Genomic DNA, 25,085 nt, shown 5'->3' on the forward strand with positions numbered 1-25,085 from the left:
TTTTGCACGCCTATCTTTCCAAGTTTCGAAAGTTCGTGTAATCCTTAGAGCAATATTAAATTGCGTTATTGTTATTACACTTTTATGTAATACCGAACACGATATTTGCCTATATAAAAATCCTATTTTATTTTTGTCGATAATTGAATATTCCGATTTATGTTTGAATCATAAATTTTCATTTAATTTTATTTGATATAAAACAGTATCGCATAGTAAAAACGCTCGAATATTTACAAAATTATTTGTTTTGTTGTTTGATACCATTAAATATAGAGCACAGTTTTACAAAAAATAATTTTCAATCTTAAAAAACGGGACTTATATTACCCCGTACAATTGGATCATCAGCATCCGTTTTTAATTTTATTTTCATTTCTTTATTTTTTTTTTTTTTTCAATGCATGAATAACAGTAAAAGATGCATTCTCAACTGAATGGTACGTGCAACGAATGTGACTTTTCGGTATGTGGGTTAATCCGTTTTAGCATAGCATCATCCAACCGACTATATTGGTATATGTCAGTTTCGATCAATCGAAACTTTATTGGTATCGGTCTCGCATTGCCTTCGATCAAAATTTATTCCACCGTATAACACATCTATAATATCATCGAAACTTATTTAGACGTTTTTTTTTGTTTTTTTTCTCAATATCCATTTGCTTACAATTTTCATTATAAACATGGTTCAACATTTGATAATTTCCATTTATGATTACTATTGCATTTATTTCTAAAAATAAAAATACGAAGTAACTCTAGTCGTGATTAAAAATGACGATCCTTTGATTATTGAAAATTGATTTCACTGCAAAAGTATCGTACAACTTGACAAGGATGACAAACGAATATTATCCTTTTTATAAAATCGATCGTCAAGTGTCATTTGAAAATAAATTCGTCCTCGTTACTATTGGATCAGATATTTTGTTCAATCCATATTGAAATTGCAATTAAACCCCTCTCCTCCAACCAAATATATTTTCACCTTTTCAAAAGTACGTTGCACAACTTTCTACCTAGTTGAAAGAAGTGATTTTTAATCGTAAATCAACGTGTCCAGTTTGCATCCATAATGGCGGCTTTAAACGAATCAAAAGCAGAAAACCCTTGGGGACAGGTGGAGTTTGGAGTAAATTCGCGATCGCGTCTATGCATGCCATGCATGCATGCATGTATGAATGTTTATCTCGTCGTTTTGCTTCGAAAGAGTCTAGTCACCGTGGGACAAAATGATCGTTTGCCATCAGATAAATCAACTTGACCAATAACGACATTCCGAATAATATCTACGAATTATTTAGTCAAATAAAAGTTGGATTCATTTCAAAGTGTAAGCTTAAAATTAATGATAACAATATTTTTGTCCTTGATAATAAATGTTGTATGCAAATTAGATGGACAGGGAGAATTTGTTTCCCGAAGTAAACTCGGAAAGAGCCATTTGTATTTGATTACCTAAGGGAAGAAGAGCCCTGAAATCGTTTTCCATAGCCTCAAACCGCATAGCTTCTCGAAGGATCTTCGACGGATCTTCGAAGGACTGGAGAGATGGCCGTAAGGCCCTCGTAAACCTCTTCGGAACAGTTTCCAACACCAAGGGTGTTTATGTGGTCAAGGAAAGCTCTGATAAAATGGTACGAGGATTCGGCTGAACCTGATTAGCTTGAGAGTTGTTCAAATATATTTGCTCGGAAAAGTCGAGAGCTTCTTCACATTGATTCTTGTCTTATCCGGATGCTTACAACTGTTATGAGAACTATAATTATTCTAATTAAAACTCTACAATTCCATTGGTGCATCCATTACAGACATATATATTCTCTTTTTTATTTTATAATACAGGCTCAAATATATAATATTAAAAGTGATTCTTTTAATATTTATTATCCTAGGATATTTATACATTCGAATTTTGTTTATCCAAAACAGAAGCCATAGGAGTTTAGGGGTAGAATAGGATATCTCGATTTTCAATGATGGTTATCGACTTGGGATTCAATAGTGATCGTCGATATATCCTTTGTAACGAGATTCCAGTGATCAAACGTGCTATAATACGTTCGGTTTAGTGGTCCAACCATCTTGCGAAGCCTATATCCCTTTGATGTTGTCTGGTGAAATACTAGAAACGTGCTGGATCGACCCGTTTAATCTATTTGATATTTCTCATCATTGGAATATATTATACCAACATGTATTTCCATGTATTTAGTAATTCGATATTGTTACGCAATGGTTCGAATGATAAGAAGAAGAAGAAGAAGAAGAAGAAGAAGAAGAAGGAAAAGAAGAACAAAATAATAATATTAATAATAATAATGAAGTCAAAAATTTGAAGATGATCCTAAATATGTGCTGATGTCTACTCGACACTAGAATCAATCACTTAAGAAGACCGGTTATTGTTCATGCTAATTAGGTCGAGGATGAGAGTCGAAGATCAAACGCTGCACATAATGTGGGCCACTATTGTTTCTCGATTACTCTTCAACTTATTCGTATATTCACTCGACAAAATATTATATTTTTGTTCATATTATTTATTTATTAATTTTAAATATATTAGAAGAATATTTTTTACAAAATATTTCATATACAAAGGAGGACACGAGTTAACTTGGAAAGTTTCATTTGTACTTTGGATTTGTTTTTTTTTTCTTTTTCACTAATTACGTGTTGCATGGTTCACAAAACACGGGAGGGGGGGGCGAGGATACGAAAAGTGTGAAGAGATGAGTAAATATGACTTTTGAAATATTTTTATTTTGCATTTTAAATGGAAAGTTATCGAAAGTCGGAGAATCGAGAACTCAAGGGAAAAGGAGGTCACCGCACGAAATTACTGCGGCTTCTGGATAATACGGATGAGATCGACGGCAGTGATGCGTCATTTTGATGCCCCGATAAACACGCCCTTTTTACGTTTACCCTTTGCACATATATATTGCATATACTTTTTACATGTGTATTTGTACGTATCTACGGTAGAGCGTATTCGTGACAAATTTCTCTCGTATCATTCATTTAGTTTGGAATTATTTGAACGCTGTTGAAAAATCTCGCGATTAAGTCCCGCATCGATGAAAATGAATTCGTGCTTACGCGAACGTAAACTTTGATTTAAAAAGTAAGCATTCATTGAAATCGACTAAACGTTCATAACAAAATTCAGCCGAGCATCACGCATCATCTGGTATCGCGAGATAAGCAAACGCGTAGTAGTGTATCGAATGCACCGACTACTGCCGGGTTCTACCTAAAACGTCCTACGATGCAATTACAAAGAGACAAACCATAACTGTTGGGTTTGCGGCGACGTACAAATGCAGGGGGATCAAATAGCAACGCAATTGGCAGCTTCATCGAACCTTCCTCCCAAAGCTAGCAAAGTCATTTCTCCTCGAGCCGCCAACCAGCAAGCCCGCCAACCAGCAAGCCCGCCAATCAGCAAGCCCGCCAACCTGCAAGCCCGCCAACCTGCAAGCCAGACAGCCAGCCTGCCAGCGGTGGCCCCCATAAAGCAAAGCACGATCGAATTCGCTAGTTGGTTAGAACGGATCGCGAACATCGAATGCGACAAAGGCCAAGAGAATTACGAGATGGGGAATTGTGTATATGTACATGTACAGCCGAACCAAAAAGCTATATAGTTTGCGTTGGACACACATAGACGATAAACAACATAAACGAGAGAGAGAGAGAGAGAGAGAGTAGAAGGCTTATACAAACTTGTCGAGTCGGACAAGCATGCTCGATGATGATTTATGATGGAAGTTTAGATTCGAACGACTAACTTGAAGCCTCCAGCCCCCCTCCCCCTTAGCCGCCGGTTCCAATGATTCCCGCGAAATCGAGCGTGGATTCGCGACATTTAACCAGTACCGCACGATTAAATGTTGATCTTCTAACTTGGTACAACATCGGTTATCTCCAAATTTCAACGGGATGTATTGTATGTACATAGATACTTCGTTGTTTAACGCGTTGCCTGTGCACCTTTTTGTTTTCCTAATCGAGTTTATTCTGTATCAATGAGTTGTTTGTTATTAATTAAATGGCTTGTTTACCTTATGATGCATTTCCCAGACATTCCAGTTTTGCTCGAACAATTGTTTTCAATTAATTACGCGTGTTTTTTTTTTGTTTCTTTCTTTTTGTCGGGATACAATTGTATTAGAATTATGAGAGGCAAACGGAAAGAGGACCTGTTGCGCCAATTTTTTTCCTGCATTTGGAGAACTGGCACGTTTCCGTAGGACTCTTTTCCTGCAGTCTCTTTTGGATGTCGGCCGAAGATCGAGCGTCTTCCGGTAGTTGACGTTAGTGAAAAATCGTTTCCGGAAACGAACGATCTATTCGTTCGTTTGTTGGGATTAGATCGAACTATCTCGCTCTTCGTTTTTATCTCTTTTTCGTTTCTCCATACATTCTATTCCTTTTTTCACCCTTCTTTTCTTTTTCTGTCCACGTTCTGTTCATTTTATTTTATGATAATAGTAAGAGGATGTTAATAAAAATGGGTGTTTTGAATGTTTCCTTGGCAAACCGATATATGAAAAGTCAAGTTCTAAGTCTCATTAACTTTAAAAAGAGAGTTCCCACCGGCCTCCCCCTTTTCGCGATCGTTTAGAGCTTGTATAGGGGTTCATCGAGAAGGGACATTAAACCTGCTTTACACTTCTAAGTGAGATTTTTGCGATGGTGCTTTAACTTTTTAGTATAATACTTTCTTTTTACTATCGGCGACTTCCCATTCTCTTTCACCTCTTCCTCTCATTTTATTTTATTTTTTTTATCGATAAATTATATAAACATTAATTTCTCCTACACAGGGTTATGTATTAGACGCTTTGTCCTTTTAAAACGACAAGAAATGGAAAATTATATAACTTATATTAATCATGAAGATGTTTGGATGAAATGTTTTACCTGTTAAAAGTGAAAAAAATGTATTATGAATTACGATGCAAAAGTTCATCATAATTTTGTATACACACACACGCGTGGGTGTGATACACGGACTTTTATTTTGAAGAGAGCGTGAAATTGCAATGGGGTTCCCTCGTGCATGTATCCTATCTATTCCCCTCTTTCTCTCTCTCTCTTTCTTTTTTTTGTGCAAATAATGTTGTAACACACGGCATACGAGAAAGTCTCGTTCGATAATTGCAAAGACGGGTTGAAGTATCATTTGGCGTTCCGTCGGTGTGGACGAAACGCATCAAGAAGTAGCGCACCCTCTCTTCCTCCTCCTCCTTCCGTTCCTGGGTGCATCGTGTGCTCGTCGTGAAAGGACGCTTAATGCAGACCGCGCGATATATGCAAGCTGCAGTTGCATGTGCACGCATATAGGCGGATACCAAATGTGAGAGAAAGACAAAGATCCTCGCCATCTGCGCACCAACAGCTGCGAATGAGATCGACGAGCACAACCCCACCGCTTACATCTTTTTTCTTTTATTTATACAGTCATCTTCAATATTAACCCGTTCGCATACTGGACTCGTAACTTTTCAGCCCTCCTACACGTAGGACATTTTTTTTTATATAAAATTGAATTTAAAGGAAGTAAGGACTTTGGACTCCCTTTGGACTCATCGATCGGCCAATCAACCTTTTCGCGAGATCACGAATCGGTCGATCGTTTCGCAAACTAGTTTTCGAGTTTACGCGATACGGTGCTTTCAAAGCGTAGCAACAATGCCTTCAAAGTGTCAACCGTTGTAACCGAGTTCGTTTGTTCGTTCGTTCAATGTAATGGACGTTTAATGGTCCAATTTACATGACGGTGGTGTGGTGGTGGTCTATTTACCATATATATTTTTTCTTTTTTTGTTTTTTTTTTGTTTGATATTATCCAATATCAAATTATGTGTCCGTTGTTTCGTGAACTTGTAATTATCGTTTACCATGTATAAAATAAAAGATCTTCCTTGTATCGATTTATTTAAAGAGCTTATTCAGGCTTTTTTTTGTTAATAAATATACGCAATTTTTATATCATATTATACGCCACGAATACGCGTGTATACGTATAGACGAGATGTGCGTGAGCATCGTTGCGTGATAAATTCAACTATATGATTGACACGCGAGCTGGAAGAACGATAAGCGTCTCTTGATAAAATGAGAAAAAAAGAAAAAGATCGCCGCACCATTTTAGATTGGGACCAAATTATTGTTCAAACAAAATTGTAAATTTTAAAGATACTCAAATTATTTTCTATGAGAAATATTTGATTTATTGATCACAATTCCCAGACGTAAACTATGAGATGAGAGAAAGGGAGGTAGAACCCAGCCAAAGGGGTTGGAAAAAGAGAATCGAAACGCGTCGAGATAATGATACGAATGCTATACTTTTTTTCTTCTTTTTTTTTTTTTTTTTTTTTTTTTTTTTTTTTTTTTTTACAAACGTCCAATTAATTTTCTTTGTTCCATAATCGTTGATCCATAACGAGCGAGTAGTGTTCATACACAGGTGACATCTCTCCGTAACGCCCTCAAAGAGGTTCCGTTAGCAAAGGTTATCAGGTCGACCTCAAATCGTATCGATTGGTTCGTCTCGAAACACTCGTGTCGTCGTTTCTATCACACAGGCCAGAAGTCACGAGTCGTGTCTTGGTTTCCTTTTCGTCGAAACTTGGCCCGTGTTCTATCAACGCGAACGTTCCTATTTTTAAATCCCCTCTTTTTCGTTCAATATTTTTTTCTAAACAAACCCTTTAAATATACAAGACCAAACCATATTTCATTTGATTGCATTCGTTTAAATCCTTGTTCAACTTTCAGCAATTATTTGAATAAATTTTCGAGGCGACGGGCTAAACATTTTCGTTTACTACCGCCTACCATGCTCGCGATTTTATATTTCGCAAACAAAATTATTTCCTTATAATTAATATTTTAGTTTTCTTTTTTGTTTATTATTTATTTTTCTAATTTTTCTAATTTTCCAACATTTACACTAACGATCCTATACCACCACTACCGGTGGTGGTTAGTATTTACTCTTCCGGTACGTAGTTCCTTCGAAATTAAAACGAAACGAAGCTAAAATGTAGCTAATGACTTCCTCTCCTTACTCCCTTCTCAACGTTTCCCCCTTCAACAGGGGAGCCAACTTGTTTAGTACTCTACGCTCTCTCTCTCTCTACCATCGTTTCACCGGGGAGTTTATTTAAGACTCTTCTCTACTTTTCTTCGTGTGCATGTTTTACTTATCTCTTTCTTTTGCTCACTAACACGAGAAAGTCAAATTTTACCAAGGTTTCTAACAAGTTCAAAAAGTAGAGATGCCTTTATTCTTATCACCTAATTCACTATAATATTTTCACATTAAATGCAAACATGTACAAAAATGACACGAGCGCGACCCTACAATCACAATTTTTTTTCCAAACAAAAAAAGGAAGGAACTTATGGGACAACCTAATACTTACTTTTGATACTTTTTGTTTTCAACTGGAACAGTTGGTGGTTCACTTTTTTTCTAATATTAAACTATGCTGTATATTCGGGAGTAAAAAAATATGAACAAGAAGTTTGTTGCTTTCTCCCACTTTTTTTTAGGAATATTTTGTAATATCGTAGCGCACGGTGTTTTCACGAGTACGAATTATGAACGGTAGGGAAGTTTGGTGTTCTAGTTTTTAATATCGAATCTCTCCTAATTCAAAATTATTATCAGAAAAATAGTTGCAAAGGAAGAGATACTTAGTTGGATTCATTTTCGGAATATATTTGAAGAGATTTTTGTTTGGATCTTACCAAAGATGTTTCTATCTTCTATGACAGCGCAGCGACATCGATTCTCGAATTAGCATCGGTATAAGTGCCAGTCGTATTTACACGAGTAAGCCCGAAGCTTAACTTACTTCCAACTAGTTTAAACTTAACTAGGAGAAACTGCGGTCTGAGCAGAACTACTAGATGTGCGTCGACTATTTCTACACCGCTTTTCGACGAGAGAAGAGACAAGACCGAGAACATTTACGTAATTATCCTGTCCTAGGGTAAACACCATAACGCCTGGTCAAGCCTCGCATAACCAACCCTGCATGACACGTCCGAAAGAATGAATCCCTTTGCGAGATATCACTGACAAATCCTTCCAGCTAATTATTTACTACCCCCTTTTCTGCACGCAATCCCATTTATTTGTACGAATCCGAATTTGGATTATTCCCTTTTTATATTAAATAACAAGAGAACACAGATAACAAGCGGAAAGAAATTGATCTGTGCAAGTGACCTGGCACAATGCTTAATTGTAAATATGAATATGATTTGAAGGGTTAAAAGGATACAATTTCTATGAGATTTTGTAATCCCTTTAGGTAGCAACGTTTTGAATTAGAAAGAAAATGTGTGCGCAAGACGATTAACTTCCCTCTCCCTCATTCATTGGCTCTTAATTATTAATCGACGATTATGCGTTTTAGAGAGGATAATTTATAATCGACGCACGAGTGGATCGTCGCGTGCGTGTTCTCTCCCACAAGGGAGATCTTCCTTCGATCTTGGAAGTCCTTCGAAAGTGGGAACCACGATCGATTACGGGGCTCATTAGTTAGTTCCCTATCGAGAGAGGGAGTTTACCCTTATACGACGCTTTCTCCAACTAACGTCTTCTTATTCTTCCAACGAGCCCAACTAAGTCCTATCTAATAAGGTCGCGACGTTGACAAAATTCTCGATTACATTTCAGATCAATTGTTTTTTAATCATTCGAATGGAATTTCTTGAATTATAACATCAACGACAAAATCCTCGTCGGTCGAATTGATCGAAGGGAAAGCTTTCGCAATGCTGCTACCTTCTTCTCCCCACTCTTGCAATGCGGAAGCCGTACTGCTCTACTCCTCCCAAGGTCACTCTCTTCTTTCTCTCCAAAAGAATCTCCGTGACCTTTGCCAAATTTTATCTCGATCGAACGATTATTCCTTTTCTTTTTCGTTTCTTCCCCCCTCTCTGACGCAAACGCTTGGACGAAGAACTTTTTAGCTCGGTGGATCGTAATATCGATCGTAAATCGATCGTAAATCGATCGTAAATCGATCGTAAATCGATCGAAATCGCGAAATAAAGATAAAACGAAAATGCCAGGATGACAGGTGCGTTTTGCAGGTGAGATCCTTCGATGCAGCTGCCGTTTTATACGAAGAGATGAGTTTTTTTTTTTTTTTTTCAAGTATCGACAATATATATACGAGCTTAAAACTTATATTATATTTTTATGGGAAATGTTTCTCTACGGGTATAAAGTATTTTCTTTTTTTTTTTTCTTTTTTATTCTATCACATAAAAAATTATTTCGAATTAATCTTTTATCTGATGAACGATTATAGATCTATCGTTAGATATTCTTGTTATTTTAAATACGTGACTATGTAACAAGATGAAAGCTTCAATATTGTGTGCGTTCGCGTACATGACATGTACACTCTATCAATTTGTATTCTTTTGATTGCAGTTTGCAAGCACGGCACGTCAGCTTTATCTTCGTTCCCTTCTCGGAGTATACGAATAATACGCACGCCACATTCTACTTATTTACCCTCGATAAATATTCATATATCTGCATTTTATTGAAATTTCAATATCGTTCGATATATTTCAATGTTTTAAATGTCCTCCTTTGTAGATTGATACTTTTGTCTTATCGCAATACGAAAATGTCTCCTTTTTGCAAACGAGAAAACGAGAAAAGAGATTGTTCTTCTTTGAAGAAACAAAAAAAAAGAAAAAAAAAGGAAAAACGCGACTAAATTAGATTAAAATAATTAGCATTATTATCGACGACTAAATCGATCTTTACGTTGAAGCTTTGTTGTTACGCGAAGCTTAGGTACCCGAGGAGAGTTGCATTAAATTAGAACGAACCTAATCTGTTTGAAACCTTTCAAGTATAAATACAAACCTAGAATCGTCTTTGTGTCCACTAAATGCAATGACTAAGCAAGAACTATGAGAAGATTAATTATACTCTCATACAATTGTTATTAGACGAGTGAATTTTGATATTCCAAACGCAACCCTAAACACCCGAACGTGAACGCAATGCACAAAATCGATCTAAACTGCGCATATTAAAACGATTTGAAATAAATGGAAGAAAGAAATTAATAATAAAAAGAAAGTGTATAATAAATAATAAAACGATGTAAAGAAGAACGCGTTGGAAGATAAAAATGAATGAGTCTCGGTTCAAAGTCTGGGATTTAATCGTCGAGCTTATCACACCGCTTGACTATTTCAAAATATCGCTGTTTTGTCGGGCAAGGAATGAACGAACGAACGAAMGAGCGAACGACGAACGAACGAACAAATCTCGATGCAAGAAACTCTTTTCTCGAAGAGTTTAAAAAAAGAAAAATAAGGAGAGTGAAAAGATCGTTTGAGTGTGCGAAAAGGGTGACGATAAAAAGAAAGGTACGACGACCGTCGAAAAGGTTCAACGTACTCTCTCTCGCACACGCTCTTTGCTTGAACATCACGGAAGCGAAGCCACGAATTTCGAGTGGAATGACCCTGAATCGCATATGGAATATGCATCGAAGGCTGCACGCTCTAATTCCGGCTTACTCGGACAGTTCGATCGTTTTCGTCGCACGCGACAAATTTTCATTTCTAACCGGTAAATACATCATTAACCATTCCAATGCGAGAACTACAAATTAATACCAAAAATTGCTTTACCGAAATAAAATGAAGTAGTGAAGTAGTAAAATCAAGTGAAAATGATTTCTTTTTTTATATGGGAATTAAAATATTTTTCGTTCACAAGTGCGTGGCTCCTATATTCGATAATGATTTGAATTTATTTCTACTTTTTCCTTTTTTATATGAAGAGATTTGAAAAAGATTTGCCATTGGGCAGAAGGCCCTATTGAACCAGCACGTTCCATATTTCATCATCGTTGGATACTAACTCATAGCTTTCGCGTGCACTCGAGCGTCTAGCACCACCACCACGATACATGCATACATACTTTCTTCCCTCGAAAACGGATCAGGCTGCTGCTGCTTTCGACGTTATAACGATACGTGTAATATCTGCATACACGTATACGTGTATAGAACTCCACGTAACATATATAGTCACGTATTTTCTCGAAATCTAAATCTAAATCTCCTTTGACATAAATCCACTTGCAACTGTTAATCCGACGTAGATTAATATCACATACACGCACACACATATTTATTTTTATTTTTTTCCTTTTATTTTCAACATGCAAAAAACAAGAGCAAAAGTTTGAATTATAGATACGACAAAAAGTTCATTTTGTCTTCCCAATTTTATTCGATAACTTTTAACAATTCATATCCAAACGAGTAAAGTCATTTAAAACGCGTCTCCAGATTTACGAGTGTGTAGGTGAATATCGGAAAGCAATTTCTCTTTCCCTTTTCAAATTCAAAATTATTTTAGCAACTTTTCCTCTCTCTCTCTCTCCCTGTCCATCTGTCTGCCTGTCCGTCTGTCTGGACAACACACGAATTCGTATTGCTGGAATGGTCGACAAATGGAATTGGTCATCGAACGAAAGCGAAGGTAGAGATCGAGAGAACTGGATGACCACCAACGGTTTGTGGTACGATGAGAGAAAGACCCTTCTCCCTCCCAACCCCTCCTCTCTCTCTCTCTCTCTTTCTCTAGTAATGAAATCGAACCGCCATAAACCTGCTAATTTGCAGGAGTAATAATTATTTCGTCGTTGGGTCTGCGAATCACTGTTAGTAGACATCGATTTCGATGTTATAATACATTGTCCACTCTCTCTTTGTGATTTTCCTCGATTATTAACAAACGCATTTCTGTGGTATCTCTTCATTATCAAACTGAGATTGAATATTCCTAGGAATAATGATTTATTTTAAAATAATTTAATGTCTCTCTCTTTCTCTCATCCAACACACACTTTGCATTACATCGATGGATAAACTTTAATTAATCTTGCAATTCTATTTATTAATAATTAATAATTTGTTTCAGGGCTGTCACGGATCCCAGGGATGGTAGGAGAGTGGCCTTAAAGAAACTGCCGAACGTCTTTCAAAGCCTCGTCAGCAGCAAGCGCGTTTTCAGAGAGCTGAAGATGCTCTGTTTCTTCAAACATGAAAACGTGAGTTTAATGCTAAAGATTAATGTATGGGTGCGCGCTAAATCAATTCATTTTTTCATTTTATTTTCCCTTCAAATTCTATATATAAATGTCAAATTATTGAATAAGTTTAAATCTTTATGTGAAATATAGTTAAAGTGTCGTGCACTTGGAAAAGATCGAGAATACTTAGTAAAAGAAGGAGTAGAAAGTTTGACTTTCTAGATGTTGTATTTGGTATGAAAAAGAGATGTAAAAAAGGGAATCGGTAGTAGGAGGACCTCCTCTTTAGGAGGTCGCGTTTGTTCGTTCGTTTATTTCTTCGTTCTTCCATGTTTCCCGTGATCATAATCTCTCAGTAAGTTAGCGAGTCGAGCTCTCAAGTAGTACTACGAAAGTACATTTATTTTTCAAAGAGTTTGGATTTAAGTATCGGCAATACGCGAGTGGATATCTCTACACATACACACACGCGCACGCACGTATGTCTATTCGAGTTTCGTTCGAAGAAAGTTTCTTTAAAGGCATCAAAACCCTTAACTCTTCGAGTGGCTGCTCTCTTCAATGTTATGTTTGTGTTGGTACTCGAGTCGATCCTTTTTCTTGGATTATCCGCTGTCGGCACGCTTTACTATCATCTCTTTCTATCTCTTATGGTTCTTTTTTTGCATTGTGCTACCTATATATCGGAAATCTACTCTCATCTTATTACGTTCTCCGATTTCCTCTTCCCTAATTGTTTTTCTCAATTTTCATTTTGTTTTTTATTTTTACTTTTATACACGAATTCGGTTTAATGCATAGAGATAATATTTGATCTCATCGATTATAGGATATCGTATTGAATTTGGTGGCAAGTCGATTAAATATTAAATGCTAAATTTATCATTAACTCGAGATATAAATGAATTGTTCACGTGTATTTCCATTATTCAAAATTTCACATAATTACTCGTATTGCTTCAATATTATTCTTAAACGAGAGGGGGGTAGTCACGCAACATGCTGTTTCCTATTTCGACAAACTATAACAAATCAGCGACGATATATCGCGACTACTTTTAATCATTTGTTTAATCAATCATTGGCTAATTTTAAGTACAAACTTCTAAATTTCATTTTTTGTTTATTTCAAATTGAGAATTTGAAATAAGTTTCTCGTAGATTTCCAAGTAAATGATCATTTTATGTTCCCTCGGAGTAAATTTCTTCCTTCCTTTTGTTTTTTACTTTTAAAACTGGAAAAATCAAAGAAGTAAATCTTAAAAGTTTGATTCTCTGGTTAATTTTCAGGTTCTCTCAGCCCTGGATATCTTGCAACCACCGCATCTCGACTTCTTCCAAGAAATGTATCCTTTTCTATCATTTAATTTATAATAGAAGAGTAACTTATTCGCAAGAGGAAAGGTAATTTGTTAAACCTCTCATGCTTTTTTTTATTTTTCATTCTTTCGAAGGAGTTAGAAAGAAAGCAAGGAAGCAAGTAAACGAGTAAATAAACAACGGACGTGGAAAATTTGTGGAATGTTAGAATGTGCGAAGGAAGTATCGCTACTACGTAAATTATTTTCGTGTGGGAGTTTATCCATTGAATAGAATTCCAACGATCAATGTATGTGCATGCATGCATACGCGTATATACATAGATACAGTGAATAATAACGATCCGCGATATCTCTAGTCTAGTAATACGTTTCTCTACTGCGTACTAATATGTACAAAGTAATCGGATAGGTCGCATCCTGTGCTTCTTCTTACACCAATAGACGAAATAAAAAGAGAAGAAAAAATAAGCGATCCATAGAACACAATTTCTGTTCTTCTTCTTCTTCTTTTGTCCTATCGCAGCAAGCGGAAAAAAAGTTTCTTTCCTCATAAATAATCTCTTTTCGATAATACCGACCTGTTTTTTTTATTTACTTCTCTTTCGTTTATTTCTTTCGAGCTCGAATGTCGAAAGCTCGTATAATTTAGCGAGAGCTTTGCTTTCCTTTAATAAATAAAAGACCAAACTAAGTTCTCGATCTATCGATCGCGCGATTAATCATACGATTAATATTCTTCGTATATAACTGTAACGTCCTATAAACGTCAATTCTTGTTTAGAAATCTTATTAAGTTTTCATCGAGTATACTTTTGCCACGTAGCAGCAGCACCTACCGAGATTTCCTATCGGCAACTTAGGAAATGTATATGCTTAACGGTCGAATCTTTGATCCATCGATCAAGGAGAAACCGATCCATTTCTGAGAACGGGATCGTTCAATGCATTCTCGCCAGAAGTTAATCTCGGTCGTGCCGGTTCGATAAATCAGCTCCCCGGTCTTCTTTCTCTCTCTCTCCTTTTATTGGACCTCCTTGTTACAACGTAAATCATCATTAGTAATGCCGCTTATTATACTTCGCGGCAGCATCATCTTTATCTTCATCTTATTCAAAACGTTTCTGTATCTCTATCTCTTCCTTTCTTTCTTTCTTTATCTGCTTATCTCATCTTTTAGATTACGCAGTTCATGCACGAGTCAATAACATTATTCACTTGCAACCTGACTCTCTTATCCAGTTTCTCTCTTTATTCGAATTATAATCCTATCTGTGTTTCGATTAGTTGCTCTTATTTTGCATTTTTTTAGATTTTTTGGATAAGTCAATATTGAAATAAAAAAGCGTTGATATCTGCAAATGTTTGATCAATTTTTAACATTTGTCTTATTCTTTATACTTCTAATTTGTTTCTTTTCTCAATTTAAATATTGGAATTCAAAGTGTTAATATTACAGAGGTTTGTGGAAAAAAATACTTTTTGATTTTTTTTAAATATCGAATGATTTTATTATTATATACTAATAATAAAACAAATTTAAACAATTATCGTCAATAATCGAATTTCTAAGTATTAGATTGATTCTCCTTACGGGTCAATTCTTAGTTTCGTTGAAATGATTATTTGAAAACTATATCGAGAGAAAAATATAATGAACGATCGTAAGCATAATTAGATATACGCGCAAATATGATGGAGAGAAAATTTTCCGTTTGAAAATATGCCGCTAAGGTCGACCACAAAAGTAACTTAACCGATAAGCTACCGGTTGATTTCTAATTAAGGAACCACTCAGGATCAGGGCGTAGAGTTGCGTCCTCGCCACCACAGCCGGCGGAAACCGCAAACAGAATAAGTGTAACAGAGATAGATACATGTATATATGTGTATGAAGAGAGAGAGAGAGAGAGAGAGAGAGAGAAGGGCGGAAGCTTCGCTGAATTCTAACACTGCTTACGAAGGACGTCGTTCCTCCTCCTCCTCCTCCTCCTATATCGCAATGAATATACCATGCACGTTGCTAGATGCGTTGAATTCTCTGCTGCTACTGGCGACGTTGGGTCGATCATAATCACGGATTATTAATGCAACCTGTTCAGGAGAGTAGTAGACCTATGTGACACGCTGTTGCATCCCAATAACTCTCCTAGATTTAACTTTGTCCAATGATTCCTACCGAGAGTTCACCATACCAACTTGTAGCAAGTTGCTATTCCTCGATAGATCATTTTAATCATCATCTTGGAGATCTCCGTTGTAAGTCGATTTGATCAATCGATCATGATCGATTATTCCATTGATTAATAGACTTCACACTCGTCTTTTATTTTTCTTTTGCTATGGTAAATTATTTTTTGTTCTATACGTAATTAGATCAACGAGGAAGGACAAACGGTGGGTTAGTTTTATCGGAGCTTGATTTATCTTCGCGATAATCTACTGGAGATAAAGATTAAAAAAAAAAAGGCTAGCGTTAGCATTAATTTGCATGTACTTGTTAGGATATAGGAGGATATATTGTAGTAGCGTTAACAGACCCGCATAGTAAGTAATGCTCTTAATACCCGCATCATCGAGAAAATTGATATCGATTACTGAAAGATTATTCGAGGTGCGTTTCCTGTTTTTTTTTTGTCACATCTTTTATTCTCCTAATATCATATCATATCATAAAATAATTATTAAAGAAAGAGTGAGAGAGATTGACATCAATAACGGAGATGCATCGGCTAATGGATTAAAATATTTATGATTTAAAATATTTTATTATTTAACAAGTCTCCGGCTATAGTGAAATAACGATTGAAATGGTTTATCCTATATATGTATTGAGATGTGCAAGAAGTAGATGCGATGGTACGAATGAGGAAACACAGAAATCGCCAAGTGCAAGCCGATATAGAGAGCCCGAAGAGGTTCTATAAATAAATCTAGGATCGATGATGACAGCTCACACGAGTAGGATAGAGAAATAATAAACTAGAAGAAGGAGAAGATGAAGGGTAATAGGACTTTTTTCTTGTTGCCGTTACTACTTAAAAATAGGCTAGCTTTTTTTCTCGCGACTACTTCAACCTTCGAACTTCGAACGTGAAAGCAAAACCGGAAACTAAGCGAGAGAGAGAGAGAGAGAGAGAGAGAAAGAAAAAGATATTATAATTGGAAATCGCGCGTGACTCTCACATTAGCTTAGTATTGCGCTTAGTCTACGAAGAAAAAGAAGATATTGAGAGAGGGGTTGAGGAGGAGGGCAAAGGAGGGTCAGGGTGGGCAACGTAGGCTAACAGAGCGTCCGGTTCGAACGAGCTCGACCGGATGCGGGGAGAAGCTTTATGGTGTTTCCGAAAGGCAAATGAGATAGAAAGGGTCTGTGATGCTTGTTTTACGTCCGCTTGTATACATATTCCTGCTTGACGTGTTAGCACTTCTCTTTTATCGTTCATTCCACGCGTTTAACTATACCATTACAATTCGTCTTATTAATCTCTAACTCATTTGATGAATCATTAGTTTTCTATTATTTTGAAACATCTTTTATCGTTGCTTTAAGTGTTTTTCCATAATTAATGAATAGACATTTCTTATATCAGACATTTTCTTTCTTTTGAATTAAAAATCATCGTCTCCGTGATACGTTTTATGGGGAAATATTGTAAAATAAAGGTAAAAAAGGTAAATAAATGTTTCGGAAGGCGAGGCTTCGCGTTCGGTCGATTAAACCGCTCCTCTTTTTCTTTGGTCTCTCTTTTCGTTCCTCGGCTCAAATAAATATCCCTCATAAAGCAGACAGGGTGCAAGGAGCGAATTTTATATCGCCTATGGCGAGCACATCGCGTGCCCACAGCCATTCAACTTCTTCCCCTTAGATTATTTTTTATTTTTACTTGCCGCTGGGATACTACGCTATGCTAATAATCACTCTATTTTCTTTTTTAAATGATCGGTAATAGATAAATGACAGCATTTATAATCAACGTACGGTGAACCAACCTACCTTATGGTTCATTATCTGATATTTTTCTTATTTTTCGATAGGATTAATCAGAGAGGATGAACAAGAAGAAAATGATAAAAAGGTCTCTTAGGCGTCTATCGGTAGACCATTAAAACAAGAAAATATTTTCTTTAAGACCGTAACTCATCTCCTCCAATTTTACCTTCGGAATATATTTCTGCTAGAATGTGCATTTGTGCATTTTTAATCTGCAAATGGATTTATCTATTCGCCTATAGATAACGGAAAAACATGTTTCGATTGGAAAACTTGATTCGTTATAAGTCATCGGTCGTCAACAAGTTTATTTCGCGTAATCGTCATAGAGTTCGGTTTTTACCATTTTTTTCCCCATTTTTTTCTACTTAAACGCGTATAAACGTTCGTAATAATGAAATGAAAGAAAATCTTGAGTTTGAATCTAAAGGAATATCGAAGGGCAAGGCTTCGGAAAATGATTAATCGATTACGATGAACAATTTTCTTTCGTTTTTGCTTTCTAAATCGTGCAATCGAACATCGTTGGACGGGTTTGTAAATCGCAAAGCAGCTTCGTAATACACAGCAGACTAGCACATAATCGCATAATAAGTCTAGGAGTAAGCAAGATACACGCAAGGATATTTACTGTAGCAGTATTATGAGTGTTCTAATGAACATATATCCTCGATGTTGGCAATCAATTAATAGAATGATAACGGTTATCGCGAATTTATCGATATATCCGGGTATTAACAACATATCCTGTACTAGTTCCGACAACTACCCCAAACATCACCACCACCACGAATCTCTTTGACTACACTCATCTATGTATTTATAGATGCAACATTTAAACCGAGCCTTTCTTTACTGTCATTATTCCTTCTAAAATATTCCATCTATAATGATTATTACTATATGCAAATATACAATTAATAAATACGTTTCCTTTATATTTCTATCAGATGTTTTTTTCTTTTATCACAAAAATTGCTTCGTTTCACTCGTTTTCACGGTGGTGGTGGTGGTTACTTTTATTTCGCGCGAGTTGAACGTGGTGTACACGGCACTTTGCGAGTGGCAAACTGTGCGTGGAGTGAAACGATAAAAAAGAACGCGTGTAAATTAAAGGTCGTCTCTCTCTCTCTCTCTCTCTCTCTCTCTCTCTCTCTTTTGTTTTATTGCGTTAGTCGACGATGTAAACCATTAGATGGAAAAGCGAGTTGATGTTCGTTACTACTGACGTTCCACATCCATCTGTCTCTATTTCCTTCTATTTCTCTCTTTTTCGATCTATCTCTCTATCTATCTATCTATCTATCTATCTATCTATCTATTCATCTGTCTATCTCTCTCTTTTTAAAGCCACACTTTACACTTTTTCTAAGCTTTTCTCTTTCTTCGGTCGTTTTTATGGAATGCTTGTTAGCGGCAGACGAGCCAATGAATTACAACGCGTATGTTTTTATTCTCGCACCGAGTTTTTTCCTTTTTGTTTAAAAACGTTTTCTCGCTTCTTCGATTTATTCTCTACTCGTGCGAATAATAAATGCCGTGGTAGGTAATTTTATTTTTGTATTTTTTAATGTAATGATAATTATTTGTTAAAAAAATGTTGACTGCTCGAATTGTTCGGCGAAGACAAATAAAGACGATCGCATGCAATACTCTGAATTTGCATATCTGTATTATGTAACATTTGTTGTATAAGCACAAACATATATAATGTTACCTACTTTTACGTAAGTTTGTGTTTCTACATTGCATACGGGGCACGTAACAAAGTTGCGAATAAGCCTTGCAATGATCTACAAATCGATCTGTCTAATCGGAATTTTGTATTAGATGGTTCAAACGTGTTTATACTTTCAGTCTTACTCGTATAAAGATTAGAAAAGAGTATTAAACTCGTAAGGTTCGATTTAATCTTGCATTTATATACCGTGTTACACATGAAATCGATTTAGAAAATTTGATAATCAAAAAAATCAAATCAAATTTGGCACCGTAGGAAAATTGAAACCGTCGATCGATCGGAAATTGCTTGCTCTTTTTTATTTATTATTTATTTTTTTCTTCTTTTTTCGTTTTATTTTTCTTCCACCATATAAAACGTATCGAGTATCGCGCAAAGCTGGTGTATATCGATCGACCCCCACAGTTTTTCGGAGGCGAAGTAAAAGTGAGTTCTTTGTTCTCTGGCATACGATGCCTAACATTTTTTCTTCGCTCTTTCTCTCTCACTTTATGTCTTGCTTTATTAACTCTCTTCGACGTTACAATATATATCCTGTCTAAAAGAGACTAGGGGTATATATTTTCGACAGTTCACCAAGTATAGAAGACGTTTAATACCAGTCCAAAATCTTTCCTACGTGTACACATTTTTCTAATATAATAAACTTGCCCCTGCGTTATTTCAAATATAGGACGAATTTTTTACGCTTAGTTAAATAAAACAAAAAAAAAAAAGAACTGGAACGTTTTACGATAACCTACTTTTTCGACTAAGTGTTTAGATTAAAAAACAAAAAATAGAAAAGAAACAGGAACGGAAACGGATAAGAATTGGGTCGAGTGTATGCGAAGGTATTCGAATTTCGTGATATAAAAGGTCGAGTGAATCGGATTGATTCGTTTCGATATCTTTCCCATGATATAAACAAATGGCGCCAAAATTAATTGAATTAACAAAGTTAACGCTTGGAAAAGGAGGATAGAAAAAATGGAAAATGGTAAACGTGGCATTTAATTGCTAACATATTAAACCTATCTTAATTGGTTGGTTCGCATAATGCTCTCGCACTGTCAAAGTAACGAACAACGCAACGAACGAAGCAACGAACGACGCTTTGGCTACGTTACGTTCACGTGGTATGTTGTGTGTGTGTGTGTGTATGTGTGGTGCATCGATGCCTTTGAAATTCCGATTGGTTCGTCGTCCGTGTAGCGTGCAGCTCCTAGTCATACATCTGTGTACCTAGAAATTGCTTTAACTCTAATCTCGTTGGCCTCTCTGTGTCTATCAATCCATCCCTTTCTCTCGTTCTTTTCTTTTTTTCTTTACTCCCGCTTACGTTATTTGCATTTCGATGTTGCTGAAAATCTTTTTAATCAAATGCTATTGATTACAATCTAATTTTTCTCGATTTCAAACTTGTCCGAGTTGCGTCGAGTTTCAAATCACCTGTTCAAATGAAATAGGTGAATCTGTTGCAAGAGATAAAAACCGAATGTCGATCTAATCACTTTGCACAAAAATCATATTGATTTGATTAAAATGGAAGAAGAAAAAAAGGAATAAGAGTTGCGATCGTTATCAGGATTTGGAAAAATTCGAAAAATCTCTGGGATATTGTTGTGAAAGGAGAGAAGAAAGACCGGCAAAAGACTTCGACCAAGAAGGAGATAAAGGAAAGGAAAGGAAAGGAAAGGAAAGGAAAGGAAAGGAGAGAGAAAGAGATAGGAGTAACGCGTAGAATCCATCGAGTTCTCGAAGTCGTTTGCCGGCCGTGTTCGAACTCGGTTGACCGGTCGGACGGGCCGGATTGGCCTTGCTCGAACACCTCGGACTTTCAGCCCTCATCATCGTCATCCTCTTCTTTGTTGTACACGTTCATTTAACAAAGGAATCGCCCAGAAGAATGACCCTAACGATCACAATTGATCTACATTATCAACCATTGTCATTTTCGATGACAACTTTATATACGATCACTGATAATCTAATAATGTATCTTTAACTCCGATGAGTTGTTGAACAAAGATTCTATTTTCAAATGATACTAATTTTTCGTATTAAATTTTTATGCGACACTGGTGTCACATTTTTAAAACGACGATTTTCACGATGGTAACTGGTATAGTCTTTATATATTTAATATCAACTTGGAATCATCGGTAATCCATTTAGAATTCTGATCCAACCTAAATACAAACAAATAAATAAATATATTTGGTGAGTTTCTATGCGTGATCCCAAGGCTAGAACAATGAAAAGTCGACGGAGTCTTCCAAGTTGTTCTTCTTCCTCTTTGGACCGGTATGAGGAGAAGAGTTGGGAAAGAGGGATGCGAGGAGCAGGGAGAAGGAAAGGGGGAAGAAAAGGGGGAAGAAAAGGGGGAAGAGGAACGACAGGATACTCGATTTCCAAGCTCTCGGAGTTCGCGAAGACGTTGCGGCCAACAGTGCGGCTTCTGGCGATGTGGCTGCTGGTGCTGCTGTTGGTGCTGGTTCTGGTTCTGGTGCTGGTGGTGGTGGTGCTGCTGCTGGGGGCAAGTCGCTTTGTCCAGGAACCGGTCGACGTGCCTACCAGGAGGTAGGTAGGCACGCATCGATCCTCCAATCGGCCTCCAGCACAGCATTCAGTCTCTGCCACCCAGACTCCAAATAATAATATGTTTCTCTAAATGTGTCTCTTGCTTTTGACTAGGCTTTTCCTGTTCTCTCTTTTAAAGATACTTTCTAATCTTTCTACTTGTAAATTTTCTTCTGCATGCGAATCATATTTGCATACATTTTTTTGTTCTCTTTACATTTATTCTTCAAAAATAACGAATTCGATTTGATCGAACTTTTTGTTCGTCATTTGCTTGGAACTTTAAATTAGACCGTGCTCGTTAATTAACGTGTTTATTACGACCTGCTCGTACACTTTATACTGCTACAGTAAATGAATAATACTCGAAGAGAAAAGAAATATTTAGGAATTATGTATCGTGTAATCAAGTCATCTCGTAGAATTTTGTTAAAATGTCTTTCAAGTTCAATTCTCGTTACTTCCATCTTTTTCTCTTTTTCTTTTTTTAACTCGATTTATCATAATTAAAGCTTCAAACTTAATCCTCGTCAATATGGCGTTGAAATAGCCAGTTTATCAGAGGTAACTAACGTTGGAACACGAAATCCCTACAGATTGAAACGTATCCTTGTAATCAGAGGAAACTCAATCTTTCTGCTTGCTTACTATCCATAAAGCTTTCCAATGACTGCTGAATTTAAATTTCGAAGTCGATATCTTTATCCCCCCTTTTTACCCACATTCCCCCACCATCATCGCCAATCTCCGATTCTCATTTCGCGAGTTATAACTTCAACGAATTTATCCAAATACGATCTAATAATTGTATAAACTAAAAACAGGTTACGTTTAGAATTGAAACCTGTTACTGACCAACTATTCTCATTGCATGATATCATAAGTTTATGTGTGTATATGCGTGCGTATGAGATCATTCAAAGTACAAATTGAGTTGATCGATCATAGGACGATACCGTACAAGGTAGAATTTCCATTCTATGATTTAATGCATTTGTATTAACTAAGATACCACGGAAAATGATGAAACGTATTTGCGAAAGATAAAATAGGGTTAAAAGAGGAAGGACGATATTGGCTCAGTGTTTAGGCGTTTCAGGTCGAAGCCAACCGGACCAGTCGACTTGCATACCACGCCAGGTTCGCAGGCAGCCTCTACCTGCATTCCAACCTACCAGTCGACCTCATTCCGCCATTATACTATTTCATTTTCCTCGAACGTTCGCTCTTTTCTTTTATTCTTCTGCAAGTCGGACGTATATAAACGACGACGAAAAGGATAATGACGATGATGTTGACAGTGAAAGGAAAAAAGTATTCTACAGAGAGAGAAATAAGTAGAATTAGTCTCTACTTTCCCTTTGTTCTTATTTCATACATCCTTGAAACTTAGAACTAATCTTTTATTAATGATTTATGTTAGGAAATAATTTCGACGAAAATTTGACGAAATTATAGGAATTGGTCGATAAGTAGTGTCGAAATCTTTCATATACAAAAATATTAATGGGCGTTCTAACATTAACGTATTCGGACATTTATCTAATGTCTATGATCAAAATATCTTATTTGTTTCAATATAAAATATACTAAAGATTTTGAAATAAACAAAAAATATATTAGCGTTATTAATTGAAACTTAAACTATTAAAACTATGGTAACTGCTTATTGGTCAGTTAAGCAAATAATTATTATTTACGCGTACATACACAAGAGAGACATATATTATTATCCGTTTAATTATATATTGTTGTTTAAACGAGATCACGAATATGTGGCCAATTAAATATTCCTCGCGAATACTATTTATTTGGTAAAACAATAGTGTAAAACGATCGGTTCGTCATAAAATTATCCTTGATTAAAATAAAGCTAATATAAAGCCGCCGCGACGACACGCAAACACCCCACCTGCATCGAACAAAGACTCAAATGTTAATAATTAATGCGTTAATATTATATAGCCGATAATATATGTATTGACTATTCCATTACAACGGTATATCCGAGTTTTAACGTTAGAGACAAGAGAGGAGGAAGGCTCGAGATAAAGTTTAATAATGTGCACACGTTTCCGCGCACGCTCTCACACATGCATTTCACACTCGTTACAAATCGAAACCAAATTTTACACATACCTACGAAACTGGTTCGTTAACGAGTTCACGTTTTGCCTTAAACGATGTTTCTTTTATTATCGATTTCGTATTATATGTGACATTTCGTTTTTTTTTCTTTTCTTTTTTTTCTTTTTTTTTTTTTTTTCAATGAATACCTACACCTCGATATTACGTTGAATCCTGTAATGTACAATTCTACGATTTTCAATTAATTTGAATTAATAGATCAATTAGAGCAAGGGGGAGCCAATTCAAATCTGTGCTCCTTAATATATTTTCTAAATTATATATATAATTTATTTAATTTTCTACATAGGACACTCTTATTATGAAAAAATGTTTTGTCCCTGACAAAATTCTAGCAACTTTGATAGTGGCATAGTACCTTAAGTCTATCTATAGTTACATATGCTACCCCTTGGTGGCAAGCAACCTCTCCCCTTCTCTTTTCCACTCTCGTGCTTCTCCAATGCGACCTCGTTTCTTTTTCTCTTTCTCATTCGGTAGAGAAGTTGTGGGTTCTCTCCTTTCAAGCTTCAACGCTTAGATCCGTAAATTACCAACTTCCCCTTCATTTCGACTGTCCACTTTCGTTTCCAGCTAATATATTTTACAATTTTCATTTTTACATTCTACAATTTTGTACGCGTTACATTTTAATATCTTTTATTTGATTATACCAACAAATCTGTACAATTTTCATTGTTTATTTTCTTAGAAAATAAAAAGCAGCATGAATTTATTGAAGTTTTCATATTGTCGAGTATTCAAATTGTATTTATTTCGAAGATAATTATTTGACTATAATGATCGAGGTACGAATAAGAAACAAGGATGAAAACGAGGAGACAGGTAGTTGTTAAAGGTCTCCAAAGTTGATTTCACGTCAAAGGACGATTCGATAGCGTTTATTAAGGTCGTTCTAACAAGGATGGTAGACTTTGAGGATGGAAACGAAGCAATTAATCGTAGTAGCTATGGAAAGCGAGCACGATCTAATTACGTCGTTGTAACGGCCCGAATGACGATTTAATAGCGTATAAACGTGGCTTCCTCGAGCATATAATCAATAAATTCCTTAATCAGTACCGACATAGATATGTGATCACGGAGCTACTCCAAAGCGATCTTCATAAGATCATCGTCAGCCCACAGCACCTCAGCCCAGATCACATCAAGGTCTTCCTTTATCAGATCCTTCGAGGTAAGTCTATTTTCTATTTCTTTTA

At 36.1% G+C, this 25,085-nt stretch overlaps 1 protein-coding gene across 1 annotated transcript in view; it reads left to right on the top strand.

The window, feature by feature from the left end:
- LOC106786268 (serine/threonine-protein kinase NLK2) overlaps positions 1-25,085 on the top strand; it is a 70,387-nt gene that overhangs the window by 24,976 nt on the left and 20,326 nt on the right. The window contains 3 exon segments of the mRNA XM_014747464.1: positions 12,008-12,137; positions 13,410-13,465; positions 24,954-25,060. Of these exon segments, the coding sequence (XP_014602950.1) occupies positions 12,008-12,137; positions 13,410-13,465; positions 24,954-25,060 (293 nt within the window).

This window comes from Polistes canadensis, unplaced genomic scaffold (genome assembly GCF_001313835.1).
Source record: "Polistes canadensis isolate GaletaPanama2010 unplaced genomic scaffold, ASM131383v1 scaffold_70, whole genome shotgun sequence".
Classification (NCBI taxonomy): Eukaryota; Metazoa; Arthropoda; class Insecta; order Hymenoptera; family Vespidae; genus Polistes; species Polistes canadensis.